Source organism: Nerophis lumbriciformis, linkage group LG11 (genome assembly GCF_033978685.3).
Source record: "Nerophis lumbriciformis linkage group LG11, RoL_Nlum_v2.1, whole genome shotgun sequence".
NCBI lineage: Eukaryota > Metazoa > Chordata > Actinopteri > Syngnathiformes > Syngnathidae > Nerophis > Nerophis lumbriciformis.
The window spans coordinates 8,662,696-8,681,290 of record NC_084558.2 but is presented as its reverse complement, the minus strand read 5'-3'; the positions used below and the strand labels follow the sequence as shown (position 1 = coordinate 8,681,290).

Below are 18,595 nucleotides of genomic sequence, written 5' to 3'. Positions count from 1 at the left end.
GTGGCTATTTTGAAGAAACTAGAATATAAAACATGTTTTCAGTTATTTCACCTTTTTTTGTTAAGTACATAACTCCACATGTGTTCATTCATAGTTTTGATGCCTTCAGTGACAATCTACAATGTACATAGTCATGAAAATAAAGAAAACGCGTTGGTTGAGGAGAAAGTGTGTCCAAAACAACAATTGCTGTCCTTTTTAAATACCTAAAGACAGATGCGCTCCCCTGAGATTTATATTTAAAAAATGCAGTTTTGTCCACTCGAGATCATTAAATGCCGCAAGTATAAAGTGAATAGAGAGTAAATGTTTAAATCATTAACGTCTTGCCTTTTTATTGCATTAAATATTTTAGTTGTTTTCTTCTTAGGCAAGCAATCATTTCCAGCCTCTTTTAAGTCACCTTGTGTGTTTTATATTCACATCTCCTGCTTCCACAGGCTTCACACTGCATAGTACAGTAACTTTTGTCCATGAATTCTCTTGCATGTCAGCAACCTGGAGGAGTTAGTTATACAGCAGATGCAGGCCCACAACAGCCTGGTCTATTCCAGAACCCCTGAACCCTCTAACAGTCACAAATCTTCCCTTTACCCCTCTTTTTTTTTTTTTTACCTCTGTGTGTGCCGTTTTTCCCTCATTTCCTTCAACTCTCCTCTCTTTCGCCGCTCTCTCTGCTGCTCATGCTGTAGATAGTGTTGTCGTCCCTGCGCTACGGCATAGTCTCGGGTTCCTGGGTGGAACAGGTTCACCTGTGGCGCACGAAGGGCGTCATTCAGTGCCTGCCCATTATTGCTACAACCTTCTGCTGTCACCCGTAAGTAAACCCGCAGGAGAGATCCAGCCCTAGTATCTTTACATCACCAGTTGAAGGGCAGTGGAGGAGGTGCCAATTTTGGAGCGTGAACGTCATTACCCTGCAAAACATCCTCTCAGAATGCTCCAACATCCCACAAGCTTCTATTCATTTTCTCCTTTAATTCGGCTTTTTTGTCTGAGTCGTGTCACTCTTATGTGTGTGCGTGTGTGTGTCTGTGTGGTTGAAAGGCTTAAAGATCAAGTGAAGTTGTCAGTTTTCAACCCCTTCCTGTTAGCTTTAGGATGAGCAGTCTGCATGTTGGATGCTGTTTCATAGATGAACCTTTCACTTTCTTTGTCTTTTTTTTTTTTTTTGGTGTATCATTGTTACTTCACTGTCATGCAAATTTTGCAGGTTTACATACAGCATGGGGTTTCCATGTCCTCTCATCCTTTCTGCTTCTCTTGTCATTCATGAGTTATCCACATGCATGGGATTCCCCCCTTTTGTTTTCTTCCTCCTGTCTCTATTTGGTTTGCGCTGTAACCCCAACACCCACTCCTTCCTCTTAGATGGTGCTGTCCTCATTCAAACATGGGCTGCTCAGCGGCTGGTGGCTAGGGCAGGTCAATGTGGTGCGCTGGGAGGGGGTGTTTCGCTGTCTCCCCATCTGTGGGATGGCCTTCGCCTGTCAGTCGTAAGTACCCCTCCCGCACAAGACCGTACTGTTAAAAGCAAAACGTCCCACAAACTCAATGACAGAGACACTTGACTGTCGTCCGTATGCTGGATGGATGGTCACACTTTGGCTAATCCCTGCAGGGATTTTTTATACTTATTACTGCATTTTATCCTAATAATGCATGACTCATTGCATGATTCCTTAATGCCACAGTGCATAGTTTGAATGAGAAACTATTTCTTTTTGGACGTTTAGAGTGGAAATAACTGCTAAAGGATGTTAATTCTGCTAACATGTTTCTCACACTCAACCGTTAATCAAAGCCAATACAGTCGGACCTCCAAAGTTGGACAATATACATTTTGTCATGCTGGTGAATTTCAAGACAATATTTCCCATATGAAATACTGAGCGTACCTAAATATAAGCCAAATTTTATAGGGATGTGCCGCTTGATCGTTCAGACGATTTTATAAAAAAACGTATGTGATAGCCATTGCCGATTAATACCTTACAATGCCGAGCACAAATGCTGATCTTTGCCTAATATTGTATTTATTTGAAGGCCCCCGGCTTACAAACGAATTGTGTATATCCATATACAGCGTGGAGCTGCTCCCCTAAGTTACCAATAAACACCTCCATTATGGCAAATATACAGCATTTCTTAATATATTTAAGTATAATTATCAACTATTAGGATGACGCTAAACATGGTACACACCAAGAGAAAGCAGGAACAGGCATTATAACAGCTAAGCTAACCGCTAAGCTAGCTTTAAGCAACACAAAGAAATATAGGATTACTTAACAGAGTTTAAGAAGTTGTAATTGTGTTGCAGCAGAAAGTAAGCAGTTATTTGCTGAAAATTAACTCGTCGATCAACAAGAGTGTAGAGCAGGGGTCCCCAAACTACGGCCCGTGGGCCGGATCCGGCCCCCCGGCATCCAAAATCCGGCCCACGGGAAGTCCCAAGCTAAAAAAAGTTTTTTATTTATTTATTTATTTAAATTTTTAAATTTTAAAAATTTTTATCTTTCCTTTCTAATCCATTTTCTACAGCTTGTTACTCTCGGTGTCTCCCAGCCGCTCAGGCAAATCATATTGTCTAAAAATGAATTTTCCCATCGATAACGTGACAATGTTAAATGATGATGAACATCAATGTAAATTGATGTTAAATGACAAAACGGATTATAAAGACAATGTATATGTGTGTGTGTGTGTGTATATATATATATATATATATATATATATACCGTATTTTCCGCACCATAAGGCGCCCTGGGTTAAAAGCCGCGCCTTCAATGAACGGCATATTTCAAAACTTTGTCCACCTATAAGCCGCCCGGTGTTGTAAGCCGCATCTAACTGCGCTAAAGGAATGTCAAAAAAACAGTCAGATAGGTCAGTCAAACTTTAATAATATATTAAAAACCAGCGTTCTAACAACTCTGTTCACTCCCAAAATGTACGCAAATGTGCAATCACAAACATACGTATATTAACATGGACAGAGCTGCGTGAAAAAAGCCACCCGGCCTCTTCGCGTAAACTTAAACTTACCTTAACCACTCGCTCATCTTTTCTTCATCCATCCCTTCGAGTTAGCTTTTATGATGACGCCGGCTGGAAAGGTCTCTTTTGGCAAGGTCTTCCTTTTGAATATCACCATGGGTGGAAGTTTCTGGCCATTAGCGTGGCAAGCTAGAACCACAGTGAAGGATGACTTCTCATTCCCTGTGGTGCGAATATTCACCGTACGTGCTCCCGTTGTATCCAGTGCGGTTCACAGGAATATCAGTTGCTGTGAAATAGTAATCCGTGTGCGGATGGAGAGATTGCGTCTTTTCATGAACCGGATCCCTGACGCTTAGTGGGAGCCATTTTGTGGTCTTTACAGATGTAAACACACAAAGGAAATGAAACGTACGGTATATCCGCGCGCTTTTTCTTCTTCTACGCGGGCGGGTGGTTGCTTACAGTAGAAGAAGAAGCGCTTCCTGTTCTATGGGGGCGGGTGCTTACCTTGGCGGTTGCTTGCGTAGAAGAAGAAGCGCTTCCTGTTCTACCGGGAAAAAAGATGGCGGCTGTTTACCGAAGTTGCGAGATCGAAACTTTATGAAAATGAATCGTAGTATTAATCCATATATAAAGCGCACCGGGTTAAAAGCCGCACTGTCAGCTTTTGAGTAAATTTGTGGTTTTTAGGTGCGGCTAATAGTGCGGAAAATACGGTATATATATATATATATATTTTTTTTTTTATATATATATATATATATATATATATATATATATACAGCCTGGCCCGCGGACAAATTTTTTTAACCCAATGCGGCCCCCGAGTCAAAAAGTTTGGGGACACCTGGTCTAGAGAGTGGATAATGTAACAACTGTTGGTGTCAGCATTGTCACAGTCAGTACATGACACAAAAGAAGACGGTGGACCGTTACATAGATTAGTGGTGTCAACACCAAAGGTAATCAGATCGATACAAAAATGATTACATCGATATTTTTATTTTCTCTAAATCATTTTTTTTATTGTTTTGTTTTTGTTACCAGGAGGACTTTGAAGGCAAAACTGATTCAAATGAGTAATATAAATAGATAGTTGTTTTTGATGTTGTTTAGTTATTGTCTACTATTGACTTTGTTTTGCTCAAACAATTGTATGTAACAAAAGAGAAAATAAGGAACTAGTTTAAATATTGTGCTTATACTGTTAAATTGTCAATCACTCACCATAAATACATTGAAAAATGTACAGTTAATACATGTGATTGGTATTGGTATATGCTGATCTCGCTCATGGATGATTGGAACATCCCTAAAATTACATTTTGTACATATATTTGCCTCACAAGTCTATAAACCACAGGTCTACACAATAAAACATTAAATATATACACAGGCACCTGTGTTCATTCACAAATTTAACAAAAGACAGTGCCTGTAACACGGCATACAGTAACCTACCGGAGAACTCATTAAGCACGGTCTCTGTCCCTTTCTCCCTTTCGGCGCCTGTAAGTGGTTGGCGACTTTCGTTCCGTGCGGCGAATGTTTCATTTTTCAATGGCTGGGTAGATCGTCTTTAGCTTTGAGGCTGCATTTGTGTACATTTCGTCGTTTCTGTAAATGTAAAGTCCATCCATCCATTTCCTACCGCTTATTCCCTTCGGGGTCGCGGGGGGCGCTGGAGCCTATCTCAGCTACAATCGGGCGGAAGGCGGGGTACACCCTGGACAAGTCGCCACCTCATCGCAGGGCCAACACAGATAGACAGACAACATTCACAGTCACATTCACATACTAGGGCCAATTTTAGTGTTGAGTATTAATTAAATTAATTGTTTCAGCATCAAACAAAGTATTTATTATCTGGAGAAAATTCAAATTTTTAAACAACATTTTAACCAAGTGTCATACAAATCTTACAATCATTTACATGATAGTCATAATCCTTTTAGCTACATACTATTTGAGTTAGCATCTTCTTAAAATAAATATTTATGTGTTACTTGTGCTACTCTTATGTTCAATTTCCTGCTCTATGGTTATCATTACAATTTTCTTCTTTGCCATAACTAGTATTACAAAAAAAAAAACATAAAAAAAAGTAACACGAAGTCGTGTAGAGTTAACCCTTTAAATTCTCACTGAGTTTAAAGTCTGGTATGACAACACTAGGTTTTTTAAATTCCAAGTTTTGTTTGATATCTTTGAAGTTTTTGTTAGAAACGAAAATTGTACGACTTTGTTGAGTTTCACTGTACAAATCCGCTAATGTAGACAGTATTTCACAATATAGAATTTATGTTAGGCAATACATTCTACCTGGGTTTCGCACCAATCTTTTTCTTCGCTTTTCTTGTCACAACATCACAAACATCATCGCATGTCAATTTTAACAGCTTTCATCCAAACCTTCTCCACTCTTACCTATATATGCTCACTTGCTTTTTACCTTCGTCTTTTTGTCTTTGGTCCTCACTTTGGGTTAGTGCCGATCATGCTTTAATAGGATGTCCAAATTTGTATGTGTGAGGTCGGCAGGAGCCAGACGTCCGTGTGGTATATGGGCTTGTTTGTGTGTGTGAGTGAGAGAGGATGAGGTAAGTGACAGCAGGGGGTGACTGTAGGACTGGGACAGGAACACAAATTTCTAAAATGGTGTGTGCACACTTCGCTAGAAAGCCTGCCCGTGTGTCTGAATGCTCATGCGTCCCGGGGCGCCACGTCCCACTAGTACCGCTGAGTGATACTTGGCAGGATGATATGTTGGCGTGTTGTCAAGGCCAAGCGAGGCAGGAGCTCCCTCTGTTAGGTGGTGGGCTGGTTGAAGCCAAACCACTAATCATCATGCTGGACTTGGGCCCGCCTACAAACACAATGCATTCACATGATGATTAAATAGCTCTCAGCACATTGGAGTTTTATTACATTCATGAAACGTGTTTATTCGCAGTTACATCATTACTTAACATTGCCATTATGACGGGATGGGAGCTGGTCCAGTTGTTTTTCTGGCTGAAGGCTTGAATACTAACGTGCAGTCAAATACATTATTTTGACAAAAGTATTGGGACACCTGGCTTTTACACAAACAGGAAAATGTATTGATTAGTTATCTCTTCAAAGCTAAAACCTATCAATCAATCTATCTATATCCTATTTAATCCCAATGGTGTTTCTTTCACATCTCATCCAAGCGGCCCTTTATGGAAACTGCAGAACTGTCAAAACTGTTCCACAATGTTGGAAGCATAGTGTCACGATCGGTTTTCGCCGAGAAGAAATGATAACAATAACAAAGAGTCACAGGAACAAGGAGCGTGAGTGGAGCCAGAGCAGAGCAGAGGAGATGAACACGGCTGGAAGGGTGAACCATCAGTAATCTACTGACACCGTGTGAATGAACTGGAGAGCTTGAGTAGTCAGGAAAAAAAATTGGAATCAGGTGTGTGCGAAGGTGACTTGCCCTGTGACCCGAAAACCAGGCACTGCAACAAAGAGCAGACAGGCGGCAGCAGAGCTGCCAGATCACAACACATAGATTTGATGTAACTGAGAGGCGCACGTCACCCTGAAAGGTGCCAGAAGACTTCGGGGAAAGTGCTGCAGTTTTTAAAAATACATTTATATATGTTTGAAGAAGTGCTGTCGAACGATGACATTTTAAAATCAAATTAATCACACTGGCATTTTTTTACAACTTTTATATAACCAGATAAGAAACCCATTGAGATCAAGATCTCTTTCACAAGGGTGACCTGGCCAGGAGATCAACAGCACATGTCACAGAGCAGTTTCAGAAAAGTAATACGTTAAGACATACATTTTAAAATGCACAAAAGAGAACTTTAAAACAATAAAGACTTACACCTTTTAAAAACAGGCACTGTGCAAACGTCTCTCGCTGTCTTTTAATGAATCTCGAATAATCGCAGTAAATTACTAAAGTGTATAATTGAAATTGACTTAAAATGTATGTATGTATGTATGTAGGTGTATGCGTGTGTGTGCGTGCCCCAGCTAGATAATGTTACCTAAAGTCAGGATTGTTGTGCCTGAGCTGTGTTTTATTGTTTAAAGTCATAGTTTAAGGACTTTGTTTAAGTACTTTACAGTAAATAAAAACTGGTCTGCACTCTCGAGTGACCATTAGATGCCTTATCTCTCCAATTGCAATATGCCCTTTTATTTATTAACTTCAGCATTGAGATTTAATGGTTTGTGGATTAAACAGGAAGCAGGCATACAGGACAGTTCTTGCTCATAAACTAGAGTGTGTAAAAGTGAGGCAGGATAAGAAGAGAGGAGACGGTGAAAGTTATGGCCATTTGCTGATCTTTCCTTTTGTATATGCGCTGGGGGGTGGGGGTGTGAGGCCAGGTTTATAATGCTTTAAATCCTGCTAGGAATGGGTGTTAAATATTAGCCTGTAAATTCACTTGTTAATGTAGCCACACCCTCCAACAATTTTTTATAGTGGAGAGTGACAGTGAAAAATAAGACAGACAAATTATAAACGAGCAGACATCTCAGACAGCCTTGACTATTGTCACCCCCTTCTGTCACAAACACACATTATACAACACCCCCTCTACTGCCTTTACATCATTTCCATCTATTGCAAATTGTAACCGCCTTTTTGTATTTGCTTTATTAAAAATAATGTGCGCATACATTGCTAATATTAACATAACGTGTATTGTGACTTTGTGCACTGAGCCACCTGTGGGTAATGTGCTGCAGACATGTGCCTATCTGATGTATGAAATAAGTATCTGATTGATATTTTGTAAGGATATTGTGTATTCTATAAAATGGGTTAAAGGTTTGGCAAGCCAATTTTATGTTAACAAACACAGCCACAGCCGAACCACAGCTATGAAATATGACTAAAATGTGTTTCCTCAATAAATATTTACTTTGTCTTAAAAATATTTTTCCAAACACAGGTCTTTAAAAAAAAAGGGGCCGTGCCACTATAGGATCAGTACGGCCTAGGTTTAAGAACGTATGCTTTGTCAATGTCCAATACAAAGTTGGGCCGAAGAGACAATAAGTGATTAGCGTTGGTTCATTATTTTGTTATTAAAAGGACAACTGCACTTTTTTGGAAATTTGCCCATCATTCACAATCCCTCTGTGACAAGAACATACATATTTCCTTTTTATGTGCATTCTAAATATTGAAAAAACGCTTGTACAAGGTGGCTAAATATGCAGGTCATTGGAATAACTCTATTCTGCTTACAAAGCACTTTAAAAACATTTAAAACAACACCAACATCGCTCCATTTACTATACATGCCGTGATCTGCATATTAACCAAGCTGTAGCAACATTGGTATTGTTAACACAGAGGAACAATTTTTCTGGCGTCATGACACATCACTTTGCTCACAGTGCCCTTACGACCAGCTACTCGCTAGCTTGTGAGAGTGGACATAGTAAGTCACTGTTTTATTTTCTTATTTGACACGTTCAGCAATAGTGCTACATGATAAGGCTCCCAAAGCTCTCATGAAGTCTGCTGTTAGTGGTAGTTTATAATATATAATAAGTGACCTCTTTTTGTTGGCATTGATTTCACAGAGCGCATAGCAACAAATGCTATGATTCTATGCACTCTATAAAATCAATGCGTCCAGGAAATAAGTACATGTAACGCTTAAAATTACCAAAATACTGTAAATCAGGGATATTCAAATTAGTGGCCTTTGTTGTATAGAGCAGGGTTCTTAACCTTTTTGACCATGGGGTCCAAGGCCCACTCACATTAACATTGAATTATTAATCTTACTCTTTATTTTAATCATATTCGATAATTATATCTAAACTAATTTTAGTTTACAACCTTGTCAAACCATGTGTTAATCACAATTATTATTTATTTAACACATACCCCTTGTCCAAACAAAAAACAAATATACTGCATAAGAAGGGGCTTATAAATAAATGACGAAAAATACATTTACATAAAATTATGCTGTGCTAAAATTGATAAATAAACTAAATTAATAAGGAACGTTTCTTAACTGTCAATACATATTTAAGTGCAAATGAAAATACAGCTTCGCCACTTTAGTCATTATTTCTGCACTTAAGAAACGTCTCTGTGACTTCAGCTCCAGACTTCTTTTTTTTGTTTGAGATTGTCATTACTGCCACAAGTGGTGGAAAAGTGTTTTACTACTGAGTACCGCCATACTGGCCACAGTTGAGAAACAGATCTTTTTTGGCAGCCCTTTAGGAGGCACCTCCGCCCCAACAATGGGTTAAGAAACACTGATATAGAAGAAGTTGGACTACTGTTAACACATTGGCAGATTTTTGCATTGACATTTCAACTTTGCAAGCAAACATACACAACACTGTGTCCAAACTTGTGAGTTCCTCAAGACATTCCTTTAAGTTATCTCCTTTTTGGCAATTACATTTTTCTTTTGTGATGTTATATATGCAACTGTGTTGCTGTAACTTATTTCATATGCAGTCAGTGAGTAGTCATTTGTTCAACTTTTTCAGTTATACTAGTAGTTTTTCCTCAAGGTTCTATTTTAGGTCTTCTCTTTTTCTTAATTTGGGCTATTCAACTGGTGGTTGGCGAGTTCAGTTAAAAAACTTGAAAAGATGCTAACATAAAATGAGCACAGCGCTCTTGTAACTCTGACAAAAGAAAGAGTCCGAATTCAAATCTACTGTAGGTTCAGCGGAATATACAAAATAAGACTAATTGTAAAGAGAGAGGTTCGTCCGGCCTGCCTGTCTTAATGTGTGGCCCCAAAAACTATTTAGTTGAATATCACTGCTGTAAGTATTACATGTTATCATGAATGTGTCTGTTACTACGTTACATACATACTTCAGGATGTGTATAAAACAGTCTTGGAGGCTTTTAGATAGTTTTTTAGAGTGCTTTAGATCATATTCCTGTTAGCTACATTGTTAGCCGCCTCTTAATAGCAGTGTTTCCCTATTTCGAATTGCACAGAAAAAGGAAAATCATGGGTGTTCTTGTTTCACATAAGGATAGTGGATGATGGGCAAAATTTCCCAAAAAAAGTGCAGTTCTCCTTTCAGTCCCAAGTCAAATTAACCAAGTGGAACTCAAGTGCGCTTTAAGGCGTGACAGCTGATGGCACATGAATGTAGCACTAAGCCCCAGTGTGATGGTTCTTGTGTGCTGTTTGTAGTGTTTTGTATGCTCGTCTCTTGCAGGCAGGTGCTGCCGACCTACGACAGCCTCGACGAGCCATCCGTCAAACGCATGAGCACCATCTTTACGTCGGCACTCAACGTAGTCACCGTCTTCTACATCACTGTGAGTGGAGATGCACTCTCCTGCCGACTCAAGCACTCGTCCACCAGCTGTGGTTGTCACATAGGGATTGTTAGTCGCTAGCATCAGTTTTAGACCTGAGTCTTAGCAACTAGGCTACCTATTGTACTTAAATGAAAGGCAACCCTAAATGATGTCTTTTGTTTACTGTTTTGGTATGTAAAAATGTGCATTATTCTTGGTTCATGGTTGCATCTTTATTGCAGGTGGGCTTTTTTGGCTATGTCAGTTTCACAGAGAACATTGCAGGCAACGTGTTGATGAACTTCCCTTCCAACTTGGTGACAGGGATGCTCCGTGTGGGCTTCATGATGTCCGTGGCCGTCGGCTTCCCAATGATGATCCTGCCTTGTCGCCAGGCCATCAACACCATGCTCTTTGAACAACAGGTGAGATTTGAAGTCCACCATGTACCACACAGTATAGACCAGGCACAGTTCACATGCTAGAGGTCTGCAGTGCTTGATTAGAAATTGCTGTGTCATTGCCAATCGTGTGTGTCCAGTGTTAACATCCATCCATTTTCTACCGCTTGTCCCTTTTGGGGTCGCTCTTCAAATATACCAGCAAAGAAACTGAACCTTGACCTCAATTTCAGTTTTTTTCCTATCGTATAATGATAAATGATAAATGGGTTATACTTGTATAGCGCTTTTCTACCTTCAAGGTACTCAAAGCGCTTTGACACTACTTCCACATTTACCCATTCACACTCACATTCACACACTGATGGAGGGAGCTGCCATGCAAGGCGCTAACCAGCACCCATCAGGAGCAAGGGTGAAGTGTCTTGCTCAGGACACAACGGACATGACGAGATTGGTACTAGGTGGGGATTGAACCAGGGGCCCTCGGGTCGCGCACGGCTACTCTTCCACTGCGCCACGCCGGTGTATCCACATGTGAGGCTTAGTACACAAACTCAGTTGACTTCTGTGACATACAGGTAGCATGCAGGTTAGAGGAAGTATCCCATACTGTATATCGTTACACATTTTGAGGTATTGCTTAAATTTAGTTTTACCTTGGGTTTTTGCTCATATACAATACGTGTTGAGAAATTTTTTGGGTTGTTCCGATTTAAAATAGTGTCTTTTTTCTTTTATTGCATACAATTGTTTAAGCAAAGCAAAGTAAATAATATACAATAACTAAACAAAAATAGAAACTACTATCTTTTACTAATTTAAATCTTTTTTGCCCCTCAAAGTTTTCCTATGTTCAGGGAATTATTCCCTGAGTTGGTAAACATAAACAACTAAATTATTTTGAAAAAATAAAAAAATATCAGCCTAATCACTCTAGTAATGATCATACAAACGTATACTGATACTACCTTGGGATCGTTATCACCGATTTATGGATCGATCCTCCCTCTTACATGTCTTGTACTGACTGCGACAATGCTGACACAGTTGCTGTTATGTTATTCTCCTTCTAGACTCTCTAAACTAATCTACTTGTTACTTTTCTGTTAATAACTTCTTACGTTCTGCTACAGTGCTGTTGCATCAAGACTTCTTAAAGTTTACCAAGCACTTATTTGTTGGTGTTGTTTAAAGCTAGCTCAGCGGTTAGCTTAGTGATTAGCTTAGCTATGAGCATGCTTGCTCTCTGTGTTTAGCCTCGTCCTTCAGCGACAATGATACTTGATATTGATACTTAGGATACTAATAGATGCAGTTTATTTGCAGTAATTAAGGTGATTTTTATCATTTTAGGGGAGTTGCTCCACACTGTATGGAGACATATAATTACCTTTCGCCGTCGGGGGAATAAAACTAAAAATAATGTCATTCAGAGGCGATTGCCGTTTTTGTGATTATGTACTTTTTCACGAAAAATGGCCTATACTGATCGGTGGCCCATTGATCGGCACATCCCTAGAAATAACATTTGCTATTCATTTATTTATTTGCTCTTAAGGGACATGCATTATTTATTTTTTTTATTGTTTTTGTTAATATTATAAAATTCAGAGAATATGTACAGTAGCACAGGTGTACTTTGAGGGCTAACATTATTTCAATGAGTATTAAATAGCTTTGGATTTTGTTTAGTCATTGTGTACTATTGACTTTGTTTTGCTCAAACAATTGTATGAAATAAAAGAAAATTAAGAATTTGTTAAACTGTTGTGCTGATATTGATAAACTGTCAATAGCATTCACCATAAATACAATGACAAATATACAGTTAATGCATGTGATTTGTATCGTATCTACTGATTTCACTAATGAATGATCGTAGTTGGCAGCATAAATGCCTGATCGGAACATCCTTAGTTGAGTTCATTGTCAACTTTAGGTGTTTACCGTATTTTTCGGAGTATAAGTCGCACCGGAGTATAAATCACACCTGCCGAAAATGCATAATAAAGAAGGAAAAAAACATATATAAATCGCACGGGAGCCCGGCCAAACTATGAAAAAAAACTGTGACTTATAGTCCGAAAAATACGGTGTTGTAAATTCACCAACTTAAGTGTGCTCCACACCTTCCAGGAAGACATTGGACCACTTTAGTTAAGTTGGTTATGCAGACCGTTTTCTTTTTACATCGCACAGCAAAAAATAATAAAGGATGAGCAAAAGAAGCCAAAATCCAATTATAGGAGTCTTTTTTTGTTTTTAATTTGTGCCTTGCAGCAAAAAGACGGGACCTTTGCTGCCGGTGGATACATGCCTCCTCTGCGCTTCAAGATGATCACCCTCAGTATCGTGTTCGGCACAATGCTGGGAGGCATTCTCATCCCCAATGGTACGTCCGCTATGTGTGTTTGGGTGAAGGTTTCGAAAGGAGCACATGCTCCTTTGTGCGGGCGGTGTCACTGCGGGTTACTTTTACGACACGCGTGAATGTGACTTTACAAGTTTGTGACTGTCACATTGAAACATAGTGATTAAACCAGGGCTCTCACTTGTATCTTCTTTCAGATGGACAGACAGTGGGATTAAGTGAAGGGGTCATAGTCTCTTGGTCTATGATTGGAACAAACACACACGCATAACATACAAACCCCGTTTCCATATGAGTTGGGAAATTGTGTTAGATGTAAATATAAACGGAATACAATGATTTGCAAATCATTTTTCAACCCATATTCAGTTGAATATGCTACAAAAACAACATATTTGATGTTCAAACTGACAAACTTTTTTTTTTTGCAAATCATTAACTTTAGAATTTGATGCCAGCAACACGTGACAAAGAAGTTGGGAAAGGTGGCAATAAATACTGATAAAGTTGAGGAATGCTCATCAAACACTTATTTGGAACATCCCACGGGTGAACAGGCAAATTGGGAACAGGTGGGTGCCATGATTGGGTATAAAAGTAGATTCCATGAAATGCTCAGTCATTCACAAACAAGGATGGGGCGAGGGTCACCACTTTGTCAACAAATGCGTGAGCAAATTGTTGAACAGTTTTAAGAAAAACCTTTCTCAACCAGGAATTTAGGGATTTCACCATCTACGGTCCATAATATCATCAAAGGGTTCAGAGAATCTGGAGAAATCACTGCACGTAAGCAGCTAAGCCCGTGACCTTCGATCTCTCAGGCTGTACTGCATCAACAAGCGACATCAGTGTGTAAAGCATATCACCACATGGGCTCAGGAACACTTCAGAAACCCACTGTCAGTAACTACAGTTGGTCGCTACATCTGTAAGTGCAAGTTAAAACTCTCCAATGCAAGGCGAAAACCGTTTATCAACAACACCCAGAAACGCTGTCTGCTTCGCTGGGCCTGAGCTCATCTAAGATGGACTGATACAAAGTGGAAAAGTGTTCTGTGGTCTGACGAGTCCACATTTCAAATTGTTTTTGGAAACTGTGGACGTCGTGTCCTCCGGACCAAAGAGGAAAAGAACCATTCAGATTGTTATAGGCGCAAAGTTGAAAAGCCAGCATCTGTGATGGTATGGGGATGTATTAGTGCCCAAGACATGGGTACCGTAACTTAGACATCTGTGAAGGCGTCATTAATGCTGAAAGGTACATACAGGTTTTGGAGCAACATATGTTGCCATCCAAGCAACATTACCATGGGCGCCCCTGCTTATTTCAGCAAGACAATGCCAAGCCACGTGTTACATCAACATGGATTCATAGTTAAAGAGTGCGGGTACTAGACTGGCCTGCCTGTAGTCCAGACCTGTCTCCCATTGAAAATGTGTGGCGCATTATGAAGCCTAAAATACCACAACGGAGACCCCCGGATTTTTCTGCATTCTTTCGTATCTCAAGTTATCATTACGTATATGTATTGTTGCATTTAAACAACTGTATTGTTGATAATAAAGGTAAATTATTGGTATTGTTCATTATCAATAGCGCTATTTCTATTGGTATTTGTATTGATCCATTTGTAGTGTAATAATGCTCATTGTCATTTCTGTATTATTTTTTATTTTTCGCTAACTGCTTATTTGCTATTACTTTTACCATCATATTTGTACATGTCATATTTGCTGATGTTGCTCTATTGTTGTTGTTGTTGTTGTTTGCTGTTGTTGTTTTTGTCTCTCTGTCTAATCCCCCTCTTGTCCCCACAATTTCCCCCTCTGTCTTCTTTTTTTTTCTCTTTCTATCCCCTCCTGCTCCGGCCCGGCTGCACTAAATGATAATATAAATACATTTAATAAAGTCAAATACAAATAAGGCAACAAGAGAAGTATCCTACACTTCTCTTTTGTAAAGTAAATCTGAACAGCCGACATGGGCATCTACATCAACTATATGATTTGCCTGAGAAGCTGGACAGGACACAAAAAAAAGAAAATGTGTGGCGCATTATGAAGCCTAAAATACCACAACGGAGACTCCCGGACTGTTGAACAACTTAAGCTGTACATCAAACAAGAATGGGAAATAATTCCACCTGAGAAGCTTAAAAAATGTGTCTCCTCAGTTCCCAAACGTTTACTGAGTGTTGTTAAAAGGAAAGGCCATGTAACACAGTGGTGAACATGCCCTTTCCCAACTACTTTGGCACGTGTTGCAGCCATGAAATTCTAAGTTAATTATTATTTGCTAAAAAAAAAAAAAAAAAAGTTTTATGAGTTTGAACATCAAATATCTTGTCTTTGTAGTGCAATTAATTGAATATGGGTTGAAAAGGATTTGCAAATCATTGTATTCCGTTTATATTTACATCTAACACAATTTCCCAACTCATATGGAAACAGGGTTTGTAGATCCGCTAACCTGATAGGTTGCAGTCAAACACGCACAAATACAAACACACTCGCACTGCTCGGTTCCTTGTATATCTAATCAGACTAATAGACTGTAGAGAAGGGAGGTAAGGACCCCTGGGAGAACAGACACTAAATCTGAGGGAGACAATATGGTGTCAGTCTGCTGTATAAGAAATGGTTTTCCATGTCTGAAACCAGGCCAACTCAGCACACAGGCGGGGTGGGGGCTTTGCTGCCAGGAGCTGGGGGTGCCAGAGATGCGAGCCTAGAGTATTGGGCTGGGCGGCATCTGATTTTGAAAGGCAGTAACAATGCAATCTGAATGGAACCAGCAATAAAGTTTGATGCAGCAAACCCACACAAGAGGAAACAAAACCTATCTGCCAGTGTGTATGTTTTTGCACTCTTAGAGGCAAATACAGTTTACATTAAACCATTCACAACATATTTTTGCATGACTATATCTTAACCATATCCATCAACCTTTTTAGATGTATAGGACAAAGTAGACTTATCTACTGCCATGTCTTCTGTAGTGGAAACCATTTTGGGTCTGACTGGAGCCACCATGGGTAGCCTCATCTGCTTCATTTGCCCTGCTCTCATCTACAGGAAGATCCAGAAGAATGGCATCATAGCTCAGGTTTCAAGAATTTCCATTTCCACCTATGAACCTGTAAACCATACATTACTTGATTATTTATTTATGATAACTTTATTGTTTATTTATTTAATAATTACTTACTTACTCATGTGTCTATTTATGTATTTACTGATTTTATTTATTCATTGTTATGTTACATAATGAATAGTAACAAATGTGTTATAATACGAAAAGGCAATAGGATTAAATAAGCTCTGCTTCTTCCTACTCCTTTTCGGACATTCTGTAATGAGAAACTGTAATTATGTAAATATAAAATTTGAAATTGTATGTATTTTTGCAATAAACTAAAATCCTTACCACCATAACCGTAACCATAACCTATTTTATTTCTTTGCCAATAACTTATATTTCCTTTTGCTCAACTTATATCTCCTTTTTCTCACTTGTCAATAGCTGGTGCTTTGCGTGGGATTGGGTATCCTTCTCATCAGCACTTTCACCACACTGACGATCTCAGCCCAGAACCCCAGCACTAAAGTCCAAGCTCCTCCGCCCCCAGCACCTGACAAGAACAGTCTGCACCTACCAGACATTGTGGAGATACACGGTAAAGACTTACACTATTGGCTGACAATGTTTCCCGCCAAACCTTTATCTCTAGAAAAGCTTATCATCATCCATACTAAAGGCTCCAGCATCAAAGGCGACATGTTTCTTTTTTTCTGTTGTGGACATTAGAGGACTAAAAGAGCAATGTCAGGACAATGAGAGCTAGCATAAAGCATCTAAAAAGAAACAAAGCCAATCTTTTTCATTCTGTGTGCAACAGTGACTGATAGAAAGACAGGCAGGGCAAGAAGATAACACTTTGATAATATCTTGAGAGCGTCTCCAAGAGCTTGACATTGATGGAGCAAGACTGATGCCCTTCAGACAGTTTTTCCCTCTACCCCCACCATAACATTGTATTCACCCACCTTTCTTTTATACCTCTTGTGGCAAAACAGCCTGCAAGCTGCATCTATATAGAGGAAAGGCGGTAATATTAGTTTGGTAGACAAAGAAAATAGTGGCAAATAATAGTTTGGTTTTAGGGTGAAACTAATACACAAAAGAAGTACAGATGATTTCACTTCCACTATTCACTCAATAGTTTTGCAAAGTTTTCTGACATCAGCTACCCCCGGTCTGTGTCCTGGTATTCTACACCTGTTTACTGTTTGTCACCTTACTTTTCAGTTTAGTGTCATTAGATCTTATCATGTTATGTCCCTGAATTGTTACTGTCAGGGTAAAAAGAAAAAAATGAAAATCAATGCCACTGTGTAACAATATGTAAAGGTTGTTACATTGCTTAGACAAGACTAGAGTTGCAAATTAGTATAGAAAATAAAATGTAACTACTTGTCCAGGCTGTACCCCGCCTTCCGCCCGAATGCAGCTGAGATAGGCTCCAGCACCCCCCACGACCCCGAACGGGACAAGCGGTATAAAATGGATGGATGGATGGATGAAAATATAACTTGCAGCATAATTGTGGTTGTAACGATTGCATTTTAATATAAATGAAGTTGTGCGTGCTCTCCTCCCTAACATGTACTAGTTTATAGCGTAAGATAATAAATGTAAATTCTCCATTATATCCAGGATGTTTATCATTAATTTACCCGAAACACAAATAAAACAGGATGTTAATTCGAAACAGGCAAGTCTGTTATTTTTTTAAATTAATTTTGAAAAAGTATTCACAAAAAATATGTGACAAGTTACAACAATATTTTTTAAACTTGTATACATCCTACTAGCAGCTATGTAGGCTAATACAAAGCACAAGCAGAGGCATATAAAGCGGTGACTATGATATTTCTATTGCAGCACTGCCATGTTGTGGAGTTACCGGTAATTAAAAGAATGAACACCAGAGGTTGCCTACAGCCATAGCTGTTTTTGCCAAATGTTTTTGACTTGACGCTAAATAGAGAGAGTATTTTTATTTTCTAGACCACACATGCGCCGACTATAGGAGACTCTATAGTTAATTGAATATAGTAGAGGTGCTGACTAAAAGTGATTCACATTTCAATCGTGATTCTTTTAGTTATTAAAAATTACTAATATTTTTTAGCCACATCCAGACTTACTCTTTGCATGTATATGTCATACATTGGCAGCCAAGAGGAGCTTTTGTTACCTGCAACCTGTTTTAATAAGTTATAATTATAATTTATACAGCAAACAGCATATTCCGAGAATCGTTTTGAATCAAATTGTTAGTTGTAAGATTTACATCTTTGGAATACAGGCCTTAATTGAAACAGTTAGAGTTGTTTACATTACATCTAGTCACCCCTTGAATGTCAAATGTAATATTTCATGATGTAGCTGCTATAATATGTCACATTGTAATAGTATTGTTTAAAGGTCATTTTACACACTAGTCAGCA

General features: G+C 39.0%; 1 protein-coding gene across 4 annotated transcripts in view; it reads left to right on the top strand.

Annotated features, from left to right (window-relative positions):
* Positions 1-18,595, top strand: part of slc38a10 (solute carrier family 38 member 10) — a 39,401-nt gene that overhangs the window by 9,374 nt on the left and 11,432 nt on the right. For 3 of the 4 annotated variants that reach the window (XM_061967485.2, XM_061967486.2, XM_061967484.2), the window contains exons 7-12: positions 1,372-1,496; positions 10,219-10,321; positions 10,546-10,728; positions 12,988-13,099; positions 16,081-16,187; positions 16,605-16,758. In XM_061967485.2, the coding sequence (XP_061823469.1) occupies positions 1,372-1,496; positions 10,219-10,321; positions 10,546-10,728; positions 12,988-13,099; positions 16,081-16,187; positions 16,605-16,758 (784 nt within the window). Of the gene's footprint in view, positions 1-692; positions 818-1,371; positions 1,497-10,218; positions 10,322-10,545; positions 10,729-12,987; positions 13,100-16,080; positions 16,188-16,604; positions 16,759-18,595 lie in introns of all 4 variants that reach the window. The other variant, XM_061967483.2, reaches the window with a different exon arrangement.